Source organism: Mobula hypostoma, chromosome 11, assembly GCF_963921235.1.
Source record: "Mobula hypostoma chromosome 11, sMobHyp1.1, whole genome shotgun sequence".
Lineage (NCBI taxonomy): Eukaryota > Metazoa > Chordata > Chondrichthyes > Myliobatiformes > Myliobatidae > Mobula > Mobula hypostoma.
Genome location: NC_086107.1, coordinates 37,793,376 through 37,815,603, shown reverse-complemented (window position 1 = coordinate 37,815,603; position 22,228 = coordinate 37,793,376). Strand labels below are relative to the sequence as shown.

At 36.9% G+C, this 22,228-nt stretch overlaps 1 protein-coding gene across 1 annotated transcript in view; it reads right to left on the bottom strand.

The window, feature by feature from the left end:
- The window catches only part of LOC134354261 (USP6 N-terminal-like protein), a 181,742-nt gene that overhangs the window by 94,460 nt on the left and 65,054 nt on the right, over positions 1 to 22,228 (bottom strand). The window contains exons 2-5 of the mRNA XM_063063165.1: positions 17,318 to 17,391; positions 3,473 to 3,549; positions 3,291 to 3,330; positions 1,485 to 1,565 (exon numbers count right to left, since the gene is read on the bottom strand). Coding sequence (XP_062919235.1) covers positions 1,485 to 1,565; positions 3,291 to 3,330; positions 3,473 to 3,549; positions 17,318 to 17,383 — 264 coding nt within the window. The 5' untranslated portion in view covers positions 17,384 to 17,391. The remainder of the gene's footprint in view (positions 1 to 1,484; positions 1,566 to 3,290; positions 3,331 to 3,472; positions 3,550 to 17,317; positions 17,392 to 22,228) is intronic.

Below are 22,228 nucleotides of genomic sequence, written 5' to 3'. Positions count from 1 at the left end.
TCAGGATATTTGTTGTCAACTACAGCACAGCACTCAATACTATCATCTCCTCCAAACCAGTCAACAAGCTTCAAGACCTTGCCCTTAATACATCATTGTGCAACTGGATCCTCAATTTCCTCATTTGCAGACCGCAGTCAGTTCAGATTTGCAAAAACATCTCCTCCACAATCTTCATCAGCACAGATGAACCACAAGCCTGTGCACTTAGTCCCCTCCTCTACTCCAAAGCCATATTTAAGTTTGCAGACAACATCACTGTCATGGGCAGAATCAAAAATGGTGACAAATCAGCATTAAGGACAGAGATTGAAAAGCAAAGACATTGGATTTGTGGGAGAAGCCAGAGAATGGTAGTAAATTGAATTGAATTGAATTGACTTTATTTCTTACATCCTTCACATACACGAGAAGTAAAAATCTTTACGTTACATCTCCATCTAAATGTGGCCTCTCTGTCTGGAGGCCTGTGACCATTTGCTTTTGGGTGTCACAGGGTTAGGTGTTGGGTTTATTGTTGTTTGTTATCTACATCAATGATCTAGATGATAATGTGGTTAACTGTATCAGCAAATTTACAGACACGAAAACTCTGGGTGTGGCAGACAGCGAGGAAGACTATCAGAGCTTACAGTGGAATCTGGATCAGCTGGAAAAATGGGCTAAAAAATGGCAGACGGAATTTAATGCAGGCGAATGTGAGGTGTTGCACTTTGGGAGGATCAACCAAGGTAGGTCTTACACAGTGAATGGTAGGGCACTGAGGAGTGTGGTAGACCAGTTAGGTTTTTGGTTCTGCAACTGTACTAGAAGGCTCAGTAATGCAAATAAGAAAAAGAAAGCCTATTAGAGAGCTTTTAAGTCACTCTCTCTTCAGTGGAGGTCACAGAATTATAGCAGACTTTGTCGTAATTCCATTTCAATCAGAGCCGAAAGCAATACAAGGACACTCAAGTAGTACAAATCAGATGGAGGTATACTAGGAAAAAAAATGGCTCGTTGTGACTTGTCCATTGCCCATCTATCTCAAGATGAAGGGATAAAAAAAGCAAGCCATAAACTTTTTCACAATGTAATTTCCAGGGAGGGGTGACAAGTCTGTTGAACATAAGTGGACATAAGAGGAAATGTGATGGCTATAAAAGACATACTGATTACAACTGATCTTGGGAGACATGTGTTTAATAAATAAGCATAGATTGTTTACATGAATCAATATTATGTTTTGTTATGATCAGAAACTGACCAGAGGCAGGAGTCTTATGATATATGAGATTAAATCAGTATGTGCATTTTAAAGCATGAAATCTGGACTCTAAATAGTGATAGTACTTTACCAGATATATTTGAATTGTTGCTTACTTTATTGCAATATAAGTCAGTGAATTTTGGATAAATTTGACAATTTTGATTTCAAAATTCACTGTCTCATAAAAATGCAAATTCTGATTTATTGCTCCTGACCTTCAAGTTATTAATTTTACCTTGTCACTGTTTCTGTATTTGTCCCACTTCTTAACCATTTTTACCCATTTGGGTATTCTCTCAATTTCCACATGTTTTTGCTGTAAGACAAAAGTAAAAGTGTTACACAACAAATGTGTGCATGGTTTAGTTACAATTAGCTTTCAGGGCAGTGGCTATATATTTTTTGTATTTTAAATCATTGCAATAATCAATGCCAAATAATACTGGGTTCAACTTTCTGGACAATGTTGTTATGAATAACAAAAACCATTAATAGTTCATTTTATCCCTTCACAAAATTGTGCTTTTTCCTTACAGTATCAAAAGTTTAATAAAATATTCCAGATTCATACATCCAATTTATGCATCAGTTACTATTAAAATCTATATCTTACTCTTCTAAAGCATACAGTATATTAACTAGCTCTGCAACTACTTTTTAGATTTCTCTTTACCATTTCCAAAACTTATACCTCCCATAAAGTAGCTTACCAGGCTGAAAAATAAACACTCATAATTCATACTTTTAATTGCCTATGGCTTCTCTCTACATTACTTCCATCATGTGAGCATCATGCTATATCCCGGTAATCGCATGTCAATATATATTCAACTTGACTAGAGTTTTTCTCATGATTTTCTGTTTTTAAGTCTCTTCTTTATACATATACACAACTTCAGCTATATGTTTTGACATTTTCATAGCTTTGTAACTGCTATGCATTGATTGAATATGTTATGTTTAATAAAATATCAGTATCTTTTAACTTCATCAAAAGCTTTTTCAAAACCACGTACAGTAACTGTATATATCAAGAGCCACGTTGTCTACTTACCTCCTAAGCTGCAAAAAAAATCAAAAACACCACTACAGTACAAATATGATTAGAAGAAAACTGCAGAAATCTGCAGCACATTTATTTATTTTTCTAATTGTGTGTAAGAAAAATAACATAGTAGAAACAAAGTTTGCAGTGACTAATATATCGATGTATTAAAGCAGTACATCAGAATTTATTCTAATGCTATTAAAGACATGTCATAATTGTTTAATCCTTTTTTGTCTTGATCTGGACAAAAACTATTGAAATTCAGAAGAAATTAAAAAGGAATGTTTTGAAACATTTTTTAAAACTTAGATCACTTCAACATTCTGCGAGCGAAGATGCATTTAGAGAAATATCCATAGTTGATCCTAGCATGGTTTTTAAAATTTACAAACTACTACCAAATTTTATATTTAAATGAAATCTCCCCTCCATGCTCCATTGTTCCATTCAACATTCTTGACTATCTTTATGCAGCATTAGTCAATAGATCATCTTGCTTGTTCTGGAGACATTGTGCAAACTTGTATAGACATGCTTCCTGTAGCTTATGATAAAATGGGTAGAATACATGTTCCTGAATACCCTGTAACTAGTTGTTAGGTACATGCCAAAGGGTTGTTCAAGTCAATCAACCTCTAATTTTCCCTTCCATACCTGCAGCAAGGTACTTAGTTCTTATTTAGAAAATTTTGAAATAACAGCAGAAAGCAAAAATCCAAGTTATGGGAAAGGTTAATTTACTATTCCAAAGAACTGATCAATAAATCACAATTTTCAACCAAGCTTTGTTTACAGTATTTCAGCAATTAATTTGTGGAAGAGCACAATATACTATTATTACTGCATAGCACATTTAATTCTACTAAATGGGAACAAAACTGGGCAGAAATGTCTTTCCCTATGTGGCAAAAGGAGCAGTTTTATTAATGGATCAATGCAGATTTGAGCAATAATAGTTAACTAATTGTGCTGCAACTGTGCTACATATCTTACCTTCTCCTCCAGTGCAGTTGGCGTGGGTAGTTCATATTCACTGAAAATATATAATAACATTGTCATTCTTTTAATAATAGTGAAACAGAAACAATTAACATGTAAGATGTATCTGACATTTCTAAAACACAAACCTATCTTCAAGTAATCAGTTTGTAATGGAAAAAAACTCTACCACTTACTGCAGAAAGCCAAATCTGTCTACAGCTTTATACATATTGAAGTCTTCTGAATCAATTGCTGCTCCATCTTGCCTGCCCTGTGAAAAGCAATAAAATATATTTAGTCACAGAAACTATCAGAGGCATAACAAGGCTGATAAAAATAACAAATAATGAAAGAAATTGTAACTGCTTCCAACTCAGAACAAACCAATGGAATGAAATCCTTCTTTAGCAGATGGTGCAAAGTAATTACTGAATCTCAATCCACTACCCTGGAAGACCCCCTTGGGGGCGCCACGGTAGCATAGTGGTAAGCACAACGCTATGACAGCTTGGGGCATTGGACTTCAACTCCAGTACACTCTGCAAGGAGTTTGTATGTTCTCCTCGTGACTGTATTGGTGTCCTCCAGATGATCCAATTTCCTCCCACGGGTCGAAAGACATACCAGTTAGTAGGTTAACTGGACATTGTAAATTGTCCTGTGATTAGGCTGGTGTTAAATAGGTGGGTTGTTGGGTGGTGCAGCTCATTGGACAAGAAGGTCCTGGTCCACAGTAAATCTAAATAAATAAAAAATAAAGCATGCACGAACAGCCTTCTCAATTTAATTTTCCTGTTTCACCTTGGTGTTCCCAGAAGTCTGAACATTCTTGGATACTTAATTCAATTAAAGACAGCATAAATACAAACAGAGAAGTTATTCAACATGAGCCTTCAGATTCAACTCAAGATAGATATTTGCATCCATGAACTTTGAGAAACTTAGACTTTTTCTAGTTTTAGGTGCTCATCCAGGCCAATAGTTGCTCTCAAATGTAGAGTTCTGCAGTCATTTCTTCCCATTTACGGGTATACACATATTAATTCCGTGTCAATTTTATTTATTAACTTAAAAATTGTAGTGAATTGTGCTATCTATCTGTTCTTTTGTAAAAGTGAGATGCCTTGTGACTAGAACTGGTGTGGAGGTTAGCAGCTGTTGGAAGCATGGCTGAAAACAGCACCCATATAGAGTGGATTCCAGTTACTTGGGACACATCAGGACCAGTACATTCTGACCCAATTAAGTGGCTACCCCAACTAGCTGAAGTTTCATGGAAATAGTTAAAAAGGTATAAAAAAAAGACAAACCGAGTGACGAATTTACTTTGAACTTTGAAATTATCCATTTAAATGAACCACAGAACAAATTAGAACACTATTAAAACTACCATAGTTTTAAAAAACTGTGCATTATTTCCTAACAGTTATCAACAGCGGAATTCATCCAGTGTACCGGCATGTTCTTTTGATTGACTGTAAGTGAACAAAATCTGTGCAGACACCTAGTGCAGATAATAGACTGCCTTCATAAAATGCTTTCGACAATTGCCTCATCCAAATCTTCACAGTTCCAAACTTGCTGAAGGAGTGAAAACATTTCATTTTCATTCTGGCATCTCCAAGCCTGAATGCTTGAAACTGAAGTGAGCAAAACAGTTCTGAATTGTCTTACTGCGTATTTCTTGCAATATTCAGTGACAAAAAATTCACTGGTTTTTGAACACAAACACACACAAGTGATGCTATTTAAAAACTGTTTGCTTTAAGCACACAAGTGCATGTGACTGACACTAGTTAGAAACTGTTCAGCAACAGTGTCTTTAAACAACATAGTCTCCCAAATAAAGGAAGGGAATCCTGGCTATTTTCTCAATTAGCTTTTGTTCTTTAAGAGTTGTCCCAAATAAACAGCTGCCCCGATTAACCAATGGCCCATTTAACTGGAATCCACTGTACTGACAACATCGAACGGTTGGGGAGCTGGAGAAATGATTACCTGCACACGCTAAAGTAAAAGTGTATTCATGAATACTCAGGTCTCTAGGATATGGATGCAAAGTTTTAAAAAAATTCTATGAATGAGCACTATGCTCAAGGTCAATTAATATATTTATAAACCTGTTGACAGTGTAGTGCTCTTGCTTGGGAGTTATGAGTGCCAACTTCCTGGCAGATTGTTACATTATGTACCCATGAACATCTGTAGTGTAATTTCTGCCTGAAACAGTTTGAAAAGGATGCAGCGAAGTACAATATCCAGACATACTTAAGTATGTTGGATAAGCAGATAATAACCTCAGAGTACAAACATGATTTAGCATCACTGTTACTAAATTTGAACTCAACGATGAAGTTAGAGCTATGTGCTAAATTCATACAATGGAGCTTGCATTCAGTAACAGGAAGGACCCCACCAGCCGGAGCTATTCAAAGAAAGTATCAACTGCTTGCAGGCTTATTGCTGATTAGATTAGGGAATGTTGATTGGAGAAAGTTTTTATTTACTTCTTTTCATGGACTGACATGTTTTGATGGCCTACACTGATTATGTAAAAAATGTTTCAGTTTCAAACCAGTGAAAGTCTGTGGCTCTCATATTTGAGTGGCCTGACGATAATTCTACAGCAGCACAGCAGATCCGAGAGCATGAGCAGTGTGTACAGAGAAACAATCTACTTGACAAGAGAGCAGAAGCAGGTGGAAGGGCATAAGCCACATACACTGAGGATGCTTCAGAACATTTAACTTATGTTCCTCCTTGAGGAATATATGCTTTATTTAGCTGCAATTAATGCAACATATGAGCACATTTCCAGAGATTATAGGAGTCATGATAACTATCAAAGTCTAAGCTCCTAAAATTTTATAGGCTGTTGTTCGGGCATCTGCAAATTGCTGAATCTGCAACCCTTTCCTGTATTTAAGAAGCATACAGATGATGTCCCATCTAGGAATGAATCTAGCAAAGTTCCTCACCTCCCTTGACAGAGAAGCATGTGAATTCTAACAGCGCAGTGTACCACTGACAGCATACATTTGACCACAATTTGGATTGCACCCATATGTTAAAATATTTCAGCTAATGCTAATATGGGTCCTTTTCAAAATAAAAATCCAAAAATAGACCAAAATCCAGTATGAAACTTAAATAGGGGGTTTTACATCCAAAACCCAGTAAAAAAAAAAGTCTAAAAGATTCACTGTAATGTCTAACACTTTGCTGTGTACTATTCACAGAAGGGTCTCTGGTAGTCATATAGAACTAGTTCATGTTATGACTGCATTAGATGCCACAAAAGCTGTAGATGAGAGGAAGGCGGTGTGCATTGGGAACTATTATTAGAAGGCTGGTTTTAAAGTTGCTTGTATATTATGCATTCAGTGCCTGCTTCCTCCATGCAGCTGGGGTAGAAGAGTGGATGCTGAACAGGGAGATTTCCTGGTAGCATTCTTCCTCCTGATCCTCTTACAACTGGAGGTTTTAGAGCTCTGCTTCTCAGCCCCAACATTCTGTGGTTGCTAATGTCTCTGTTTGCCTTCAACTGGCAAGGTTGTGTTTTCTGCAGCTCAAGACAAGTAAGTCTCTACATCTACACTGCATGAACTACAAGCTGCTCTGGATTGATCCGGGCAACAAAATCTTATCTTCACATGTTGGAGTATTTCCATTGTTACCCTGTTACAGTTAAACTCCAATAATTCAACAAAGAGAGAGTACTTAGGTTATGACCTCACAAAAGTATGCAAAAATTAGTTTTTTTAATCATGGAATACAGTATAAAATTAAAGCATATCAGTTTCCCAGTTCTCATTCTCAGTTCTTGGGCTACTTAGTTCTTATTCATTTATTTGTGAGCTGTGAATTCATTGCCTTTGAACTTAGTTTGGAAAGGCATTTCAAATGGGAACTAAAAGTTAACCACATATGGCATTATACCTAAACTATATTAGGTAAGCTTAGATACCTAATGAATCTTAGATACGCAGATCTCATTCCCTAAACGATATTTGTCTATCAGATGAGCTTTTAAAACCATCTAATGTTTACATCCATATCATTACTGATAGGGACATTTTAAAATTCACATGTATTTAATTAGCCGAATACAAGTTCACCAGCTGCTCTCGCATGATTTGAGCTCATATTGCTAAATCAAAATTCCAGTAATGACTACAACACCAGTAATTTAGCCAGTGGACTCGTGGATTAAATTGGTCCAATGTCTTGATCTGATGGGTTCTAAGAGTATAGTTTAGAACAACAGATTCAAATTTAACATTCTGAAAAGAATCTAATTTAATACAATTAATATTTTTTTTACAAGTGGACCCGAATTTGATAAAGACTCTGATGCTCTGAATTGTTAAAGCCTGTAAATTTTGTTAATATAGAAATGTTCAGTACAAAAAATTCACATCAATGGAACAACCTGTCAAATGGTAATGAAAATATTGAAAAGCAAGATATGAACCAGCTGGAAGAAGTGAATTTCTGAAAGGACTGTACAGTTTATTCATGTGCTTTAATCATACCTTATTTGGAAGTAAGTGTATACAACACTGGTATGAAATATTTGGATTGGTCCAACTTCTATTTGCAGCAAGCTTGATTTCAACTTTTAAATATAACTTATACTGCTTCCATATACCATTCAGTATTTTATTAGAAATTTCCTTTAAACAAGATTACTCATATTTTGCTTTAATAAGATTTTTTTAAGCATTAATTTTTGGAATGATGATCTGTGTGAGGACAGCAAATTAGATTCTGTCTTTTTATGCTTCAGTACTGACTGTGGAATGCAGGACTTAAATCATTCATGGCAGCTGTTTTAGCTAATACATTTCAACAAATTTGAGAATACAATAGCTTTTATATTAATAAAAATACTATATGCTTGTCACTGAAGTAATCTAACCACGCCCACAAATGTTTTGGACAACAGCTTCACATTGATGAACATTTTTCAATTGCTTCATGTGATTATACAGTGCACTGGAAAGTAGTCTTGTCAATTATTGTAGAGATGGTGAAAACTGAACTAAATAAACTTTAGAAGACACCAGATGTTTTAGAGCTTGTGTTAATTCTTCACTGAAGACAAGCAATAACTTTCACATGTATTCACTGAGGCAAGTATTTACATCTTTACCTCAGATGCACATGTAGTTACACAGAGATATTCCACTGTATTTTCCATCTTTGAAGAACAATTTGTGTAAGCGAGGCTTAGTTAATTGACTTTCTCTGACTCTTTGGACTTCTTAATTATGTTGAGTCTTAGGTATTCTAGTCATTTCTTGATCTGAATAAATGTGTGACATCCCGACTCAACTTGATTTTGAATCACAAATACAAGAAGGCTGGAAGTACAAGGTGGTAGATAATTGAACCTCCCCCCCCTTCATCATTACATTCCTATTTCCCTCTCGAAACTTTTTCCTTACTTACCCATCACCCCTCTCTGGTGCTCCTCCTCCTTCCCTTACATGGTCTTCTACCCTCTCCTATCAGATTCTCCCTCCTCCAGCCCAATATCTCTTTCACCAACTAACTTACCAGCTCTTTACTTCACCCTCCTCCCCTCTCCCAGTTTCACCTACCACCCACCACCTTGTACTTTTTCCTCCCGTCCCCCCCCCCCCACCTTCTTATCCTGACTTGTCATCTTTTTTTCCAGTCCCGATGAAGGGTCTCAGCCCAAAACATTGCCTGTTTATTCCTTTCCATAGATGCTGCCTGACCTGCTGTGTTCCTCCAGCATTTTGTGTATGTCAATTGCTTTTGACGTGTGTTTCCTCTTCAGTGATTAGTCTTCTAGAATATACTTATCGACACTAATGTCTTCAATATACCCTGGTATGCCTCTTGCTGCAAATATTTCAATAACGTGGGTATCCTGACCTTTCTTCGGATTTGTGCAGGATATCACTTAGTGCTGCACACTAATGCCATTTAATTGACATTCTGCATATCATGCTTGCTTGTCATTCTCGGCGGTGTCATATTCCTTTGCCTTTTCCCAATGAGTTGTTAGCATGAGAGTCACGATTTTGCTTTTGTTTCAGATGTTGTCCCTTCATCCTTTTCTAAGTTGAGATGCAGTAAACTGAAACATATTTGGAGTCTGTGATGTAGCTTCAGCTCTGCTGACATGTATCCTGTGGTTTTATACAATACTTTAATTGGAAATTAACTAAACAATGATTCATGCAAAATTCAAACAACCTTGGAAAACTTAACTCAAAGTTTTTTCTCAGGATGAGTGGATTAGCTACACTGCAAGGGGCTGGATGGTATGCAGGAGTTAACATATTAATATTGTTCTCTGCATAAAGCTTTCAAACAGATATATTCTGAAGAAGCCAATCATCAGACACTAATTCATTTGATCGATCATGAATTGCAAAATCAACCTCAACTTTCCAATATACATTTTGTGTAGTTTGCGATCCCATGGGTCAAATTTAGAATGAGCATCAAGTCAAGTCAAGTTGCTTTTTATTGTCATTTTGACCATAAACTGCTGGTACAGTACACAGTAAAAACGAAATAACGTTCCTCCAGGACCCTGGTGCTACATGAAACAACACAAAACTACACTAGACTAAGTGAGACAACACAAGGCTACACTAAACTACGCAAGACAACACAAAAACTACACTAGACTACAGACCTACACAGGACTACATAAAGTGCACAAAACAGTGCAGGGCAGTACAATAAATAATAAACAAGACAACAGGCACAGTAGAGGATAAATTACAATATAATAATAAATGATGTAGATGTCAGTCTAGACTCTGGGTATTAAGGAGTCTGACGGCTTGGGGGAAGAAACTGTTGCACAGTCTGGTCGTGAGAGCCCGAATGCTTCAGTACCTTTTGCCAGATGGCAGGAGGGAGAAGAGTTTGTATGAGGGGTGCGTGGGGTCCTTCACAGTGCTGTTGGCTTTACAGGTGCAGGGTGTAGTGTAAATGTCTGTAATAGCGGGAAGAGAGACCCCGATGATCTTCTCAGCTGACCTCACTATCCGCTGCAGGATCTTGCGATCCAAGACGGTGCAATTTCCGAACCAGGGAGTGATGCAGCTGCTCAGGATGTTTTCGATACATCCTCTGTAGAATGTGGTGAGGATGGGGGGTGGGAGATGGACTTTTCTCAGCCTTCGCAGAAAGCAGAGACGCTGCTGTGCTTTCTTGGCTATGGAGCTGGTGTTGAGGGACCAGGTGAGATTCTCTGCCAGGTGAACACCAAGAAATTTGGTGCTCTTAACGATCTCAACGGCGGAGCCGTTAATGTTTAGCAGAGAGTGGTCACTCCATGCTCTCCTGGTCAACAACCATCTCTTTTGTTTTGTTCACATTCAGAGACAGGTTGTTGGCTCTGCACTGTTCGTTAGTGGCTGCACCTCCTCTCTGTATGCTGACTCGTCGTTCTTACTGATGAGACCCACCACGGTCGTGTCATCAGTGAACTTGATGATGTGATTCAAATAGCATCAAATAGGACTAAGAAATAGTCATGACCTTTCTGTCAGAAACTTGACATGATTTCTCTGAAATGATCATGCAAGCAACTCCCATGCTTGTAGGACAGTGGTGGATGGTTCTGCTTGCACTCTTGATAGATTATATGTACCAACGCTAAATATTTCAGCAGTACATCAACAACAGTGCAGCTATTGAAGTTTCTGGCAATTACCTACATAATCACTATACAGTAAGTTAGGAGTGTGATTCTTCAAAGATTTGATTTCTCAGACTTTGGGTATAAGTATTCCATGCTGTAACTTCATACATCCCTAGACAAGTCAAATGTACTTAAAATTATTGTCTATCCATATTTAGACATTTATCTAAATTAGTTCAATCTCTGAAGAGTATTATTTCTATACAAACAGAATATGTTGGGAACATTCAATAGGTCTGGCGGCATCTGGGCAGGAGAAACAAAATTGAAGTTTCAAGTCTGATACTCTTCTTCGGATTCGTCTCTGACCTTAAATATTAACAGTTTCGCAAACCACAGATTTAGCTGACCTGCTGAGTATCTCAAATATTTTCTGTTTTTATTCTGGATTTCTAGCAAATGCAGCTTTACTAACTTTCAACTACCTTTCTTTGTTGTATCACCTGTTTTGGTAGCCATGACTAGAAAACTCATAACTTACTATTAAGTGTAAGGTAAATATTCTTTTCTCAGTGCCCATGTCAGAGTCACCATTTCATATTCTGGATAAAAAAATCAGTGATTAATATTTTTATGGGAGAACAATATCCAATGTTGTGGTTTACTGACACAATAAAATCACTTCTAAACATTCTGGAAACAGAAGGACTTACTAATTTTAGATTTGGAATTGTTAATAAGAGTTTGTGATCTTTGATTAAATGAAATATCTTTCTAGTGGAAACTAATGAAACATTAATTTATTTTAAAACTGATGCCTTGAGGATTTTTATTTTATATATGTGCACTTTTATTTAAAATCTGCAATACAAATGCTATTGGCTTATCTTGGATGTGATTTGACTAACATGCGCACCTAATTTGAGGTGTCAAAAATAAGATTCAATGTCCTGCTTGTGTCAAATTTCACCAATGATATTTTCATGCTTATGCTCTACCCGTGCAATTCATATGGTCCATGTTATCCTCTTCCCATCTACTGGATATTTTTTCTTAAGTACCTGATACAATGGTGTAAGCATCGTTGTTAAATCTGATAAAAAATCATGAGAAATACTGAAGCAAACACAATAGTGATCAGAATCAGGTTTATCATCACCACCGTGTGTCGTGAAATTTGTTAACTTAGCAGCAGCAGTTCAATGCAATACATAATATAGAAAAAAGTAAAAATAAATAAGCAAGTCAAATACAGTATATGTATATTGAATATATTAAAATTCACGCAAAAACAGAAATGATATATATTTTAAAAAGTGAGGTAGTGTTCAGGGGTTCAATGTCCATTTAGGAATTGGATGGCAGAGGGGAAGAAGCTGTTCCTGAATTGTTGAGGGTGTGCCTTCAGGCTTCTGTACCTCCTGCCTGACGGTAACAATGAGAAAAGGGCAAGCCCTGGGTGTTGGGGATTCTTAACAACGGACGCTGCCTTTCTGAAACACCGCTCCTTGTAGGTGTCCCGGGTACTTTGTAGGCTAGTACCTAAAATGGAGCTAACTAAATTTACAACCCTCTGCAGCTTCTTTCAGTCCTGTACAGAAGCCCCTCCCCCATACCAGACAGTAATGCAGCCTGTCAGAATGCTCTCCACAGTACATCTACAGAAGTTTTTGTGTGTTTTTGTTGACATACCAAATCTCTTCAAACTCCCAATGAAGTATAATCACTATTTTGCCTTCTTTATAGTTGCATTGATATGTTGGGACCAGGTTAGGTCCTCAGAGATCTTGACACCTAGGAACTTGAAACTGCTCACCCTCTCCACTTCTGATCCCTCTATGAGGATTGGTGTGTGTTCCTTTGTCTTAATCTTCCTGAAGTCCACACTCAGCACTTTCGTCTTAATGACATCGAGTGCAAGGTTGTTGCTGTGACACCACTCCACTAGTTGGTATATCTCATTCCTGTATGCACTCTCGTCACCACCTGAGATTCTACCAACAATGGTTGTATCATCAGCAAATTTATAGATGGTACTTGAGCTATGCGTAGCCACAAAGTCACGGGTATAGAGAGAGTAGAGCAGTGGGCTAACCACACACCCCTGAGATGCACCAGTGTTGATCATCAGCGAGGAAATATTATCAACAATCCACACAGATTGTGGTCTTCCGGTTAGGAAGTCAAGGATCCAATTGCAGAGGGAGGTACAGAGCCCCAGGTTCTGTAACTTATCAATCTGGATTGTGGGAATGATAGTATTAAATGCTGAGCTATAGTCGATGAACAGCATCCTGACTTAGGTGTTTGTATTGTCCAGGTGGTCTAAGGCCGTGTGAAGAGCAACTGAGATTGCGTCTGCCATTGACCTATTATGGCAATAGGCAAATTGCAGTGTGTCTAGGTCCTTGCTGAGGTTGACCAACCTCTCAAAGCATTTCATCACTGTAGATGTGAGTGCTACTGGGCAAAAGTTATTAAGGCAGCTCACATTATTCTTCTTAGGCACTGGAAAAATGTTGCCTTTTTGAGGCAAGTGGGAACTTCCACCCATAGCAGTGAAAGGTTGAAATTGTCCTTGAATATTCCTGCTAGTTGATTAGCAATAGGGATCATAGATATGCTAAATTTGGTCTCTTTACCTTTGTACTTACTTGGGTTTTGTTCTTGACAATTTGCTGCCGCCCACTTTGAAAAAGAAATTATTTGTTTGCACAAAAGTACATTTACCTTATTTGATTCATATTGCAATAACTTATTCATTTGAGAAAATCAAAATTCAAAAACTCTCTCTATCATGTAGTAGTAGTAGTAGTAGTAGTAATAACAAGGCAATGACTCATGTTTGTGGAATCTTGCCAGATGTCAACTGGAAAAAATGTTGATGAGGAATTAACCACATGCAGTAATCTTATGTAAAAATAAATATTTTATGCACATTTAGGGTGAAGTAATGCTGATTCTATTCATCTGCATTTAACTATGCAGAGGCCTGCAGGATGTCCAAGTGAAGGCACTGGCTCCTACAAATGATCAAACAACAGAACTCAGAAACTGACCTTTCACCCCTGTCCCCCCACACCCTTGATCATACTGGCTTATTCAGTACCTATGAATACTAATTCCTCTTTCTTGCACTCAGCCTTCTATCCATGTTGTTTTAGGTGTTCATCTAAATACTTCTTAAATGTTATGACAGTAACTTCTTCCACCATATTTTCCCTGGTGTATTCTGCATTTCAATCAGTCTTTAATGGTGGAGTGAGTAAATATTTAAGGTGGATGGTGTTCCAGTCAAATGGGTTGCTTTATCTTGAATAGTACTGAGCTTCTTCAGTGTTGTTTGAGCTGCATGCATCCAGGTATATGAAGAATATTCCATCATGCTCCTGACTTGCAGATGCCAGAAAAGCTCTGATGTGTCAGGATGTGCATCACTTACAGGATATTTAATCATTGATATACTCTTGAAGTCATCATAGTATTTATGTGGCTGGTCCTGCTGAATTTCTGATCAATGGTAACTTCCAGGATATTGATAAATTGGTTTTGTGAAGTTCATATTAATGAAAACCAATTACAGACTGGACGACTGTTTTGCAGACGAACAACACTGTTTATCTTCAGGCATGATTCCAAACTTCTATATGTGCACCACTTTAATTTCCTATCCAGCGATCATGCTCCATTTTTGTTCTCAGAAACCATTCCAACATTACCTAAAGTGGGTTTGAAGAAAATTACATCACCTTACAAACCATAGACTCTGTTACAAAGAAGAACAAAGCATGATACAGCCTTCGTAACATGAAGATGACCAGATTCAAAGAACCTCTTTGTCATACTTTGTAAGCCACATTTTTGGCATTCAGTTTTTTTTTATCTCTACTGGTAATTGCAGACAAAAAATAGTCTGCCAGACCTACTGTATCACAGATTATATACCAATGTCTACACCACTACTTTTCATCCTGTTTCATCACTTTTTCTGTTAGTTAATCACTCCTGCCATGCACCCTGTACTCGCCATTTCTTTAGATTCCGTCTGCTTCTTTCCCTGCATCTAAAACTTCATTTTATTTCTATTTTTTTCTGAGAGGCCATTGACTTGATACCTAAATATTGATTCTCTCTCCACAGGTGCATTGTAACATAGTGATAACATATCAATTATTGGTTTATATCATAAGAAAATCAATTTTGGCCTCAACGAACATCTGGTTTTAAAATCCCAGCTGCAAGATCTATCGATTCACAGAATTTGGGTATTAATTTGAGTTTAAAATGTGGAGCAACATTAAGTACAGAACATGGCCAACTCGGTGAAAGCCTACTCAAGAGGGCAGTCCACAACTGTAGCAGCCATATAAGTGGACACACTGAGACCTGCATCAAATCAACAAGATAAACCTGTGACGTGATGACACTTAAACTGCAATGATATGCAGGCTCTGAATGCAACTCAAAAAATGAAAGCACCTTTAAGAACACCTAGCTCACTTCTGCCTATTATAGGTGGACTTGGCATCACTGCAGTAAAGCATTCTTATGTTTAATTGGCAAAACAAGAGAACATTGTGGATTTAAGCAAACTGCGAACGCAGTATGATAGCAACTTTATAAAAACCAGTAATTTTTTTTCTATTTAGTCACAATGAGCTTGCATTCTGTTTGTCTTTTAAATGGCTCCAAATAAGCTGCACTTGCTGTCTTCAAAAAAAGGAATGCCTGAAAGGACCACTTCATCCCAAACTAAATTTTATAAGTATGTTGCAAACATTCTTATTCCCTAAGATCAGGGAGGCCAGCCTATGTTACAAACACCAAATGATTATTTAAAAGTAATATCATTATGGAATTCCTTCATGGTAGACTGCCAAAGGACATCCTCTACGGAGAACTAGCAACAGGCAAGAGGAACATTGGTAGACCCCAGTTTCGCTTCAAGAACCTCTGCAAGCGTGACATGAAAGCCTTAAAAATCAACACAGAGTGCTGGGAGGATACAGCAGATGACTGCAACAAATGGCGAGGTACTCTTCAGCAACACCTAGAGCAAGGCGAAAGAGTGATCCTGAGTCAGTTTGAGGAGCAGAGAGCACAGCAGACAGTGGGCAACAATTCCATGACGCCTAACACATGCGGCAACTATGGCAGACCCTGTCGTTCCAAGATTAGGCTCAATAGCCACAGTCAACGCTGCTCGACAAACCAGTGACTACCAGAGGCGCAGTACCCATGGTCGACCATGACAAACGGAGGCCACATGCATACATATGAAATTAAATCAGCAATTTGCTTTTATGTGCAATATACAAATGGGCTGTTCATTTATCAACTAAACACAGTGGTTACACTTTAAAACTTAAAATATTTGCAAGTGTTATAATTTGTAGCCTGGGGGAAAAACACACGCAGGAGAACAAATACTTCTTCGGGTCTTATATTCCTTTATCTGTTTTAGGTATTTTGTTGCAGAAAGAGGGTATCAAAATAAATTTTAAAAACAGTTCCTGCTATTACAATCTCAGTTTAAGTTTGGAACACACCCTTATTACGTATGCAGTATGAAAATAATTAAAACAAAGTATACAAAACTAATACTGTAGTGGCAATTATTTGGCACACACGTGCTTAACTTCCAAACACATATAGGCTAGACCTTGAATTGAGTTCTCCTCACTCACACCAGTAGGCCGATTAAGGAGCTTCGCAATCACACAATCCAGTGCTGATCAATATACTCGCAAAAATCTTTCCTACCCAAACCTGGGAAAAACATTTGAACATCGTCCTTTCTAGAACATGGCAACTCTTCGTTCTATTCCACCCATGTAAAATGACATCACCGTTTTCTCTTAAAGGCACAGGCAGCTATTTTAGCATTTCCAAGATGAATACATAGTGCACATTAACTATTAAAAATGATATTCAACCGTCACCTGGTTACATGTACTTCTCCTTTCACAGCAAACGCACAGTGCCAAGGGAGCACTGGCCTTGCTAACAGAGCTCTGGAATTGTAAAAACAGGTGGACTTCAGGCAAGTACATGCCTTATTTTTCTACATCATTTAATTTCTCCCTGACAATGTCTTTCATCTCTTTGAGGTTTACATCAAGACTCATTTGTCCCTGCACATCCACATCAAGCACAGCTCCCAACAGTTCCCACTGTTGTATGCTGACATAGTATATTGACAGTAAGATGGGTGGAAGTGAATAAGCACTCTATAATACATTTTTTTCTGATTTTAAGGAACTTAAAATACAGGAGATTCAAATAACTGTGATTTTCCTGGTATTAAACATATACCAATTTGCAAATATCTGTTTTACACAAAGACAATATTAACTTGTAGAGGAGCAATTTCCTTTGTCCAAATACCTGAATTGTACAGTACCTTGTTATAATTAGAAATGATTTCAGCCCGTTCTTCTGCAATTAATGCCTCCAAATCTTTCTTCATGTCAAAAGCTGTAAAGAAATTAAAAACTCTTAGTAACTTGCATGTTTATCAATATGCAACTACTTATTCTAGTTCTTTCATTTGTCATAAGAGAAATCATTTAAATGGACAGATCAAATGTACACTAACCTCAAAGTTCTAGATTATTTCTGTTATGGGGAAAGAGTGCCTTGTAAAAGTATTCAGCCTCCCAACTCTTGATTCACATAAATGAATATTAAACCAGGGATTGCTCAATTTAACTAAGAAGTTTTATTTGGGAATCACATGTTCCTTCCCCCACCCCACAACAGACCCCAAAAACAGGGAAAATTATAAAGCATGAAAAACTAGGAATTCAAAATTCAGCGGTTCAAAAGTATTCATTGCCCCTTGCTCAGTACTTAGTGGAACCACCTCTCACAATTATTAGAGCCAGTAGGCTTTTTGGATATGTCTCTTTTAGCTTTGCACAACATGATGGAGCAAGATTTACTTGTTCCTCCTTGTCGGAGCATTGCATGTCTGAGGAGAAGTGGCCAGGACTCTGACTAGGCTACTCAAGGACATCAATCTTCTTCATTTGAAGCCACTCCACAATTGCTCTGGCAGTGTGCTTTGGGTCATTGTCCTGATGAGAGATGAACTTTCTCCGCAAGTTATGCTTTCTGGCGGAGGGTAGCAGGTTTTTATCCAGGATCTCTTGGTATTAAGTAGCATCCACCTTCCCATCAATCCTTCCAAATTTCCAGTCCCCATCTCCACCACACTTTACAGTTAGGACAGTGTAACCTGGTTAATGCATAGTATTAGATTTATGCCACAAATACTGTTTGGTGTTGAGGGCAAAAGGTTCCACAAGACCTTCTTCCACATCTTTATAGTATCTTCTAAGTGATGCTTTGCAATGCCTTTACAGGCAAGGATATGCATTTTTTTTTTAACAAGGGCTGCTTCCTTCCTACTCTTCCATAAATACCCTTTTTGTCAAGGCCTTAAAGATTGTATAGCCATGAACTTCATCTCCAGTTACAGGCACTGACTTCTGCAACTCACTCAGAGTGACTATTGGTGTCACAGTAGCCTCTCTTACAAGCATCATTGTTCTCCTGTGACCAAGTTTAGAAGGGCAGCCTGACCTAGGAAGCATGGCTGTGGTTTCATTTTTTTTTCCACTTTCAAAATGGACTACACTGAACTCCAAGCTATGTTCAGTGCTTTTGAAATGGACTTATACCCTTCCCCAGATTTGTGTTCCTCTATTATATTTTCCCTGACCTGTCTTGAATGCTCTTTTGTCTTCATTTTGGTTTGAATTGTTGGAAATCTACTATACTGTTAAGCCTTACTGAGAGAGGGGATATTTATTCTATGAATTCATATTTATTCTATGAATTCATTGAAAACAGGTTACCTGCCAATTTTCTACATCAACAAATTGGGTGAGTTGGTAAGGTAATACATTGCACCTGAGAAAGGGTAGGATAGTAATTACAAAGGAGATGAATACTTTTTCAGCCTCACAATTTTTGACAGGTTTTGGATTTTTTTCTTTTGATTTGATATGATGCACAATGTTTTGTAGATTAGCTCAAAAAATCCTACTTCAATATATTTTAAATTTAGAAAATGAGACAATAAAATGTGAAAATGATTTTGGGGCTGAGTACTTTTACAAGGTACTGTATTATTTCCCACTGCAATGTACTTCAAATAAGTCTTTAAAATACAATATTAATTGCAAACAATGGACAATGAGATAACCTTTAAATTATCAGTGCTATCATAGCAAACTAGTTGATAAGGATTCTGCATTAATTATTTAAATTATTACAATGATTTTGATTATTTGGTGTTTATTATTTTGCGGTACACAGATACCAATAAGCAATGAAGTAAACAATAAGCCCACAAAAAGCGTAAACTTTTCTGAAAGATGTAATAATATTATACTCATGGTAAGCACAAGTGCTCTTTTTGCTTTAATACATAATATACTCTAACATTACTTTCATATTTTTAAAATGTTACTGATAAGACAGAACCATCACTAGTTACATAAAATTCATCACCATAGTAATTTCATCAAATTGCTTGGGGCTTCCGAATAAAATCCTTTACAAATACCTTATCTGTCCCCTTCTCATTTTATTCATTTCCATTCTGTTGCAGACTATGTTAGACACATTTATGTAAGCCCTCTTATTTCATCTGTTATGATTTTGGTCACTCGTCGTATAAACTAGCTGATTTTCAGACTCAATTCCTTTTAAAAAAGATACTTCGTGGCCCATTCATACCACATACTTGAGCCATGAATCATTTATAGACCAGTCTGACTTCTTTCAGCCCTTTAACAGTCTGTAATTGAGCAGAGCAGCAGTCTGATGCATCTACATCAAAAAATCTGTGTCTCCTGAGGAAACAATTTAATCATTGTTCTTGACCAGGATCTGAATTCTGTGAGCTATTGAAACAGAAAACTACAAGCCCCAAATCCACACTGCCAAGTTCTGCTCAGTTGCACTACCAAGTCTATTAATATGTATCATATATTACTAATCAGCCAGTTTCTACTCCAAAGGTTTGCAGTTTTCTTTTCAATTTCAATAAACTGTGCTTTTGAGCAAACTGGTTTGGAAGACGAACTGTCATTTGGAAAATGTGTGTTCAAGTGCAATTTTAGATCTTAATATGTATTCTGGGTTAATTAGTGTACTAATAGGGGAATTAAGCGGTATTGGAGGTCTCACCTTCTGCTAATTTAGGTGGCCGAATCTAAGACAAAATTAATTACTCAACCAAATTCAGTGAAGTGATCATCTTGCTATTCATTCTTTTATTGTCTGAGAAGCTCGTGGCTTTGAAAGGATCTCACTGTAACAAAGGTGAGATCCCCTCGAAAGTAGCCCACTGACAATACAGTTCTTTAGATTGTATTGAGGATATAAATTAATACTGTCGAGAAATGTAATTCCCAAAAGCAGCGGCACATGACATTTTGCATTCAAAATTAAATTCTGTTGTGGTATTTTGAAAATATATTGCCACGATGTACTTCTTTCTTCTTCAATGGTTCCTCAGAATGGAGGATGACATGTTTTCTCTCTAGTTTTGTGGGTCTTTGTGCTACTGATCAGGAGTAAATTAATCAGTAATCATAAACATAATTTCTGGATTTTGGCTTATATTGCCATACATTTGCATCATAAGGACAATGTGATTTTGCCAGTGATATCCCTGTACCAAGTTCTTGAACTCTAATGTCTTTGGACAGCCTTGAATCAATTCCTATGACATAATTCTACAGTAATATATTCAGCTATAGCTAACATTAAATTAGTCATCAGTTATGAATAGCTGCAACAGTGGCTACTTAAAAGTCAAAAAGAAACATACAGTACAGTTCATATAGAGAGTTGTGCTCCATACAAACCTCTTCCCACCTTTACATATCTACTTCGATAGCATGACCTCATATTCCCTTCACCTTAAAATTCTTATCCACCTTTCTCTTTACACTTGCATTAATGATTCAACACACTAACTACTTTCACATTCTAATGCTAACTAGGTTGAAGTGTTTCAAGTTAGCTTAGTGAATTGTAGTCTCAAAAGCTGTTAAGCTGAACTTTCATGTATTGTACTTCATAACCATAAGACTATAAGACCATGACATAATTGGTCCTGACATCCAACGCCAACTGGATGTGTTTAATTTATATAAATTTTTATTAAAGATTAAAATGCTTTCAAAATGAACCTGATTTCATGGCATTCAGCATTGAATCAACTTGTTTTGAAAGATCACGTTTTTGTTTATATATTGAAAATATCACAATTTAACTATTTGGGATTTTGAAGTCATAGCAAAAAGGCTGGGATTTATCTGTGAGATTAATTTGTGGGATTGGGCCTGCTGCCCAGAGTTACTATTTGTAACCTCCCACTTGCTTGGTTTACCTGGGGTGGATGATGGACAACCTAACGTATATCACTGGCGTAGCCATGGGCAATCAATTACAGAATTCCATCGCCGACAGAAGACAAAAGATGAGGGCACAGTTTTGTCTTCTGTCAAAGTTTTCAATAACTTTAAATGTCTCTGACCTACAGAGACTTTTACAAATTATTAAAGTAAAAATAACTAATGGGAAAATTAGAATGATAAAAATATTTAAGATAAAATTAATGTAAACACACAAAATTACTTAGAAATTATTATAAACATTAAGCTAATGCAAAATAATTGAAAAACAACTTAGTTTACCTAAATCTTCCTAATACTTAGGTCCTGAATCTCACTGAAATAAATGGGGTTTCAGATCCTGCAGTAAGTTTTTTCTATCATGTGCTCACCATTGGATCCTAGTGGGAGATTTGTTCATAAGCCCTGGACTTATTGCACATACTGCATGTACAAGCCCAGTACTTAGTTCAGAGTGACTGTCTAAATACCAGTAGATCTGAACTACAACAATGTATAGAGCCCAATATTTTTAAATAGCCGAGCTTTTACCTCATATTTACTCTTCATTCCTTCTATTGATATTCCACATGTTGCACAATTAATTTTCTTGAGATGACCAGAATCTTTAGTGCTAAATATGTTTAGAGTTAAATATGTGCTAAAAATTAAGAGATAAAGATATGTATTTCTCACCCTTACATTAATAAAACAAAATACACAGTAAAGAAAGGTGTTTTCATAATTCAAGATTCTAAAAAATGTGAGGAAGTTTGCAAGACTATACATAAAGTCCAAAAGAGGTTTAATTCAGTTCTGAAATAGTGTTTCAATTACAATTGAAAGGTGTAGTGTACGAGAATATGGCAGTATGCTATCCAATTTTTTGCCCATTAAAA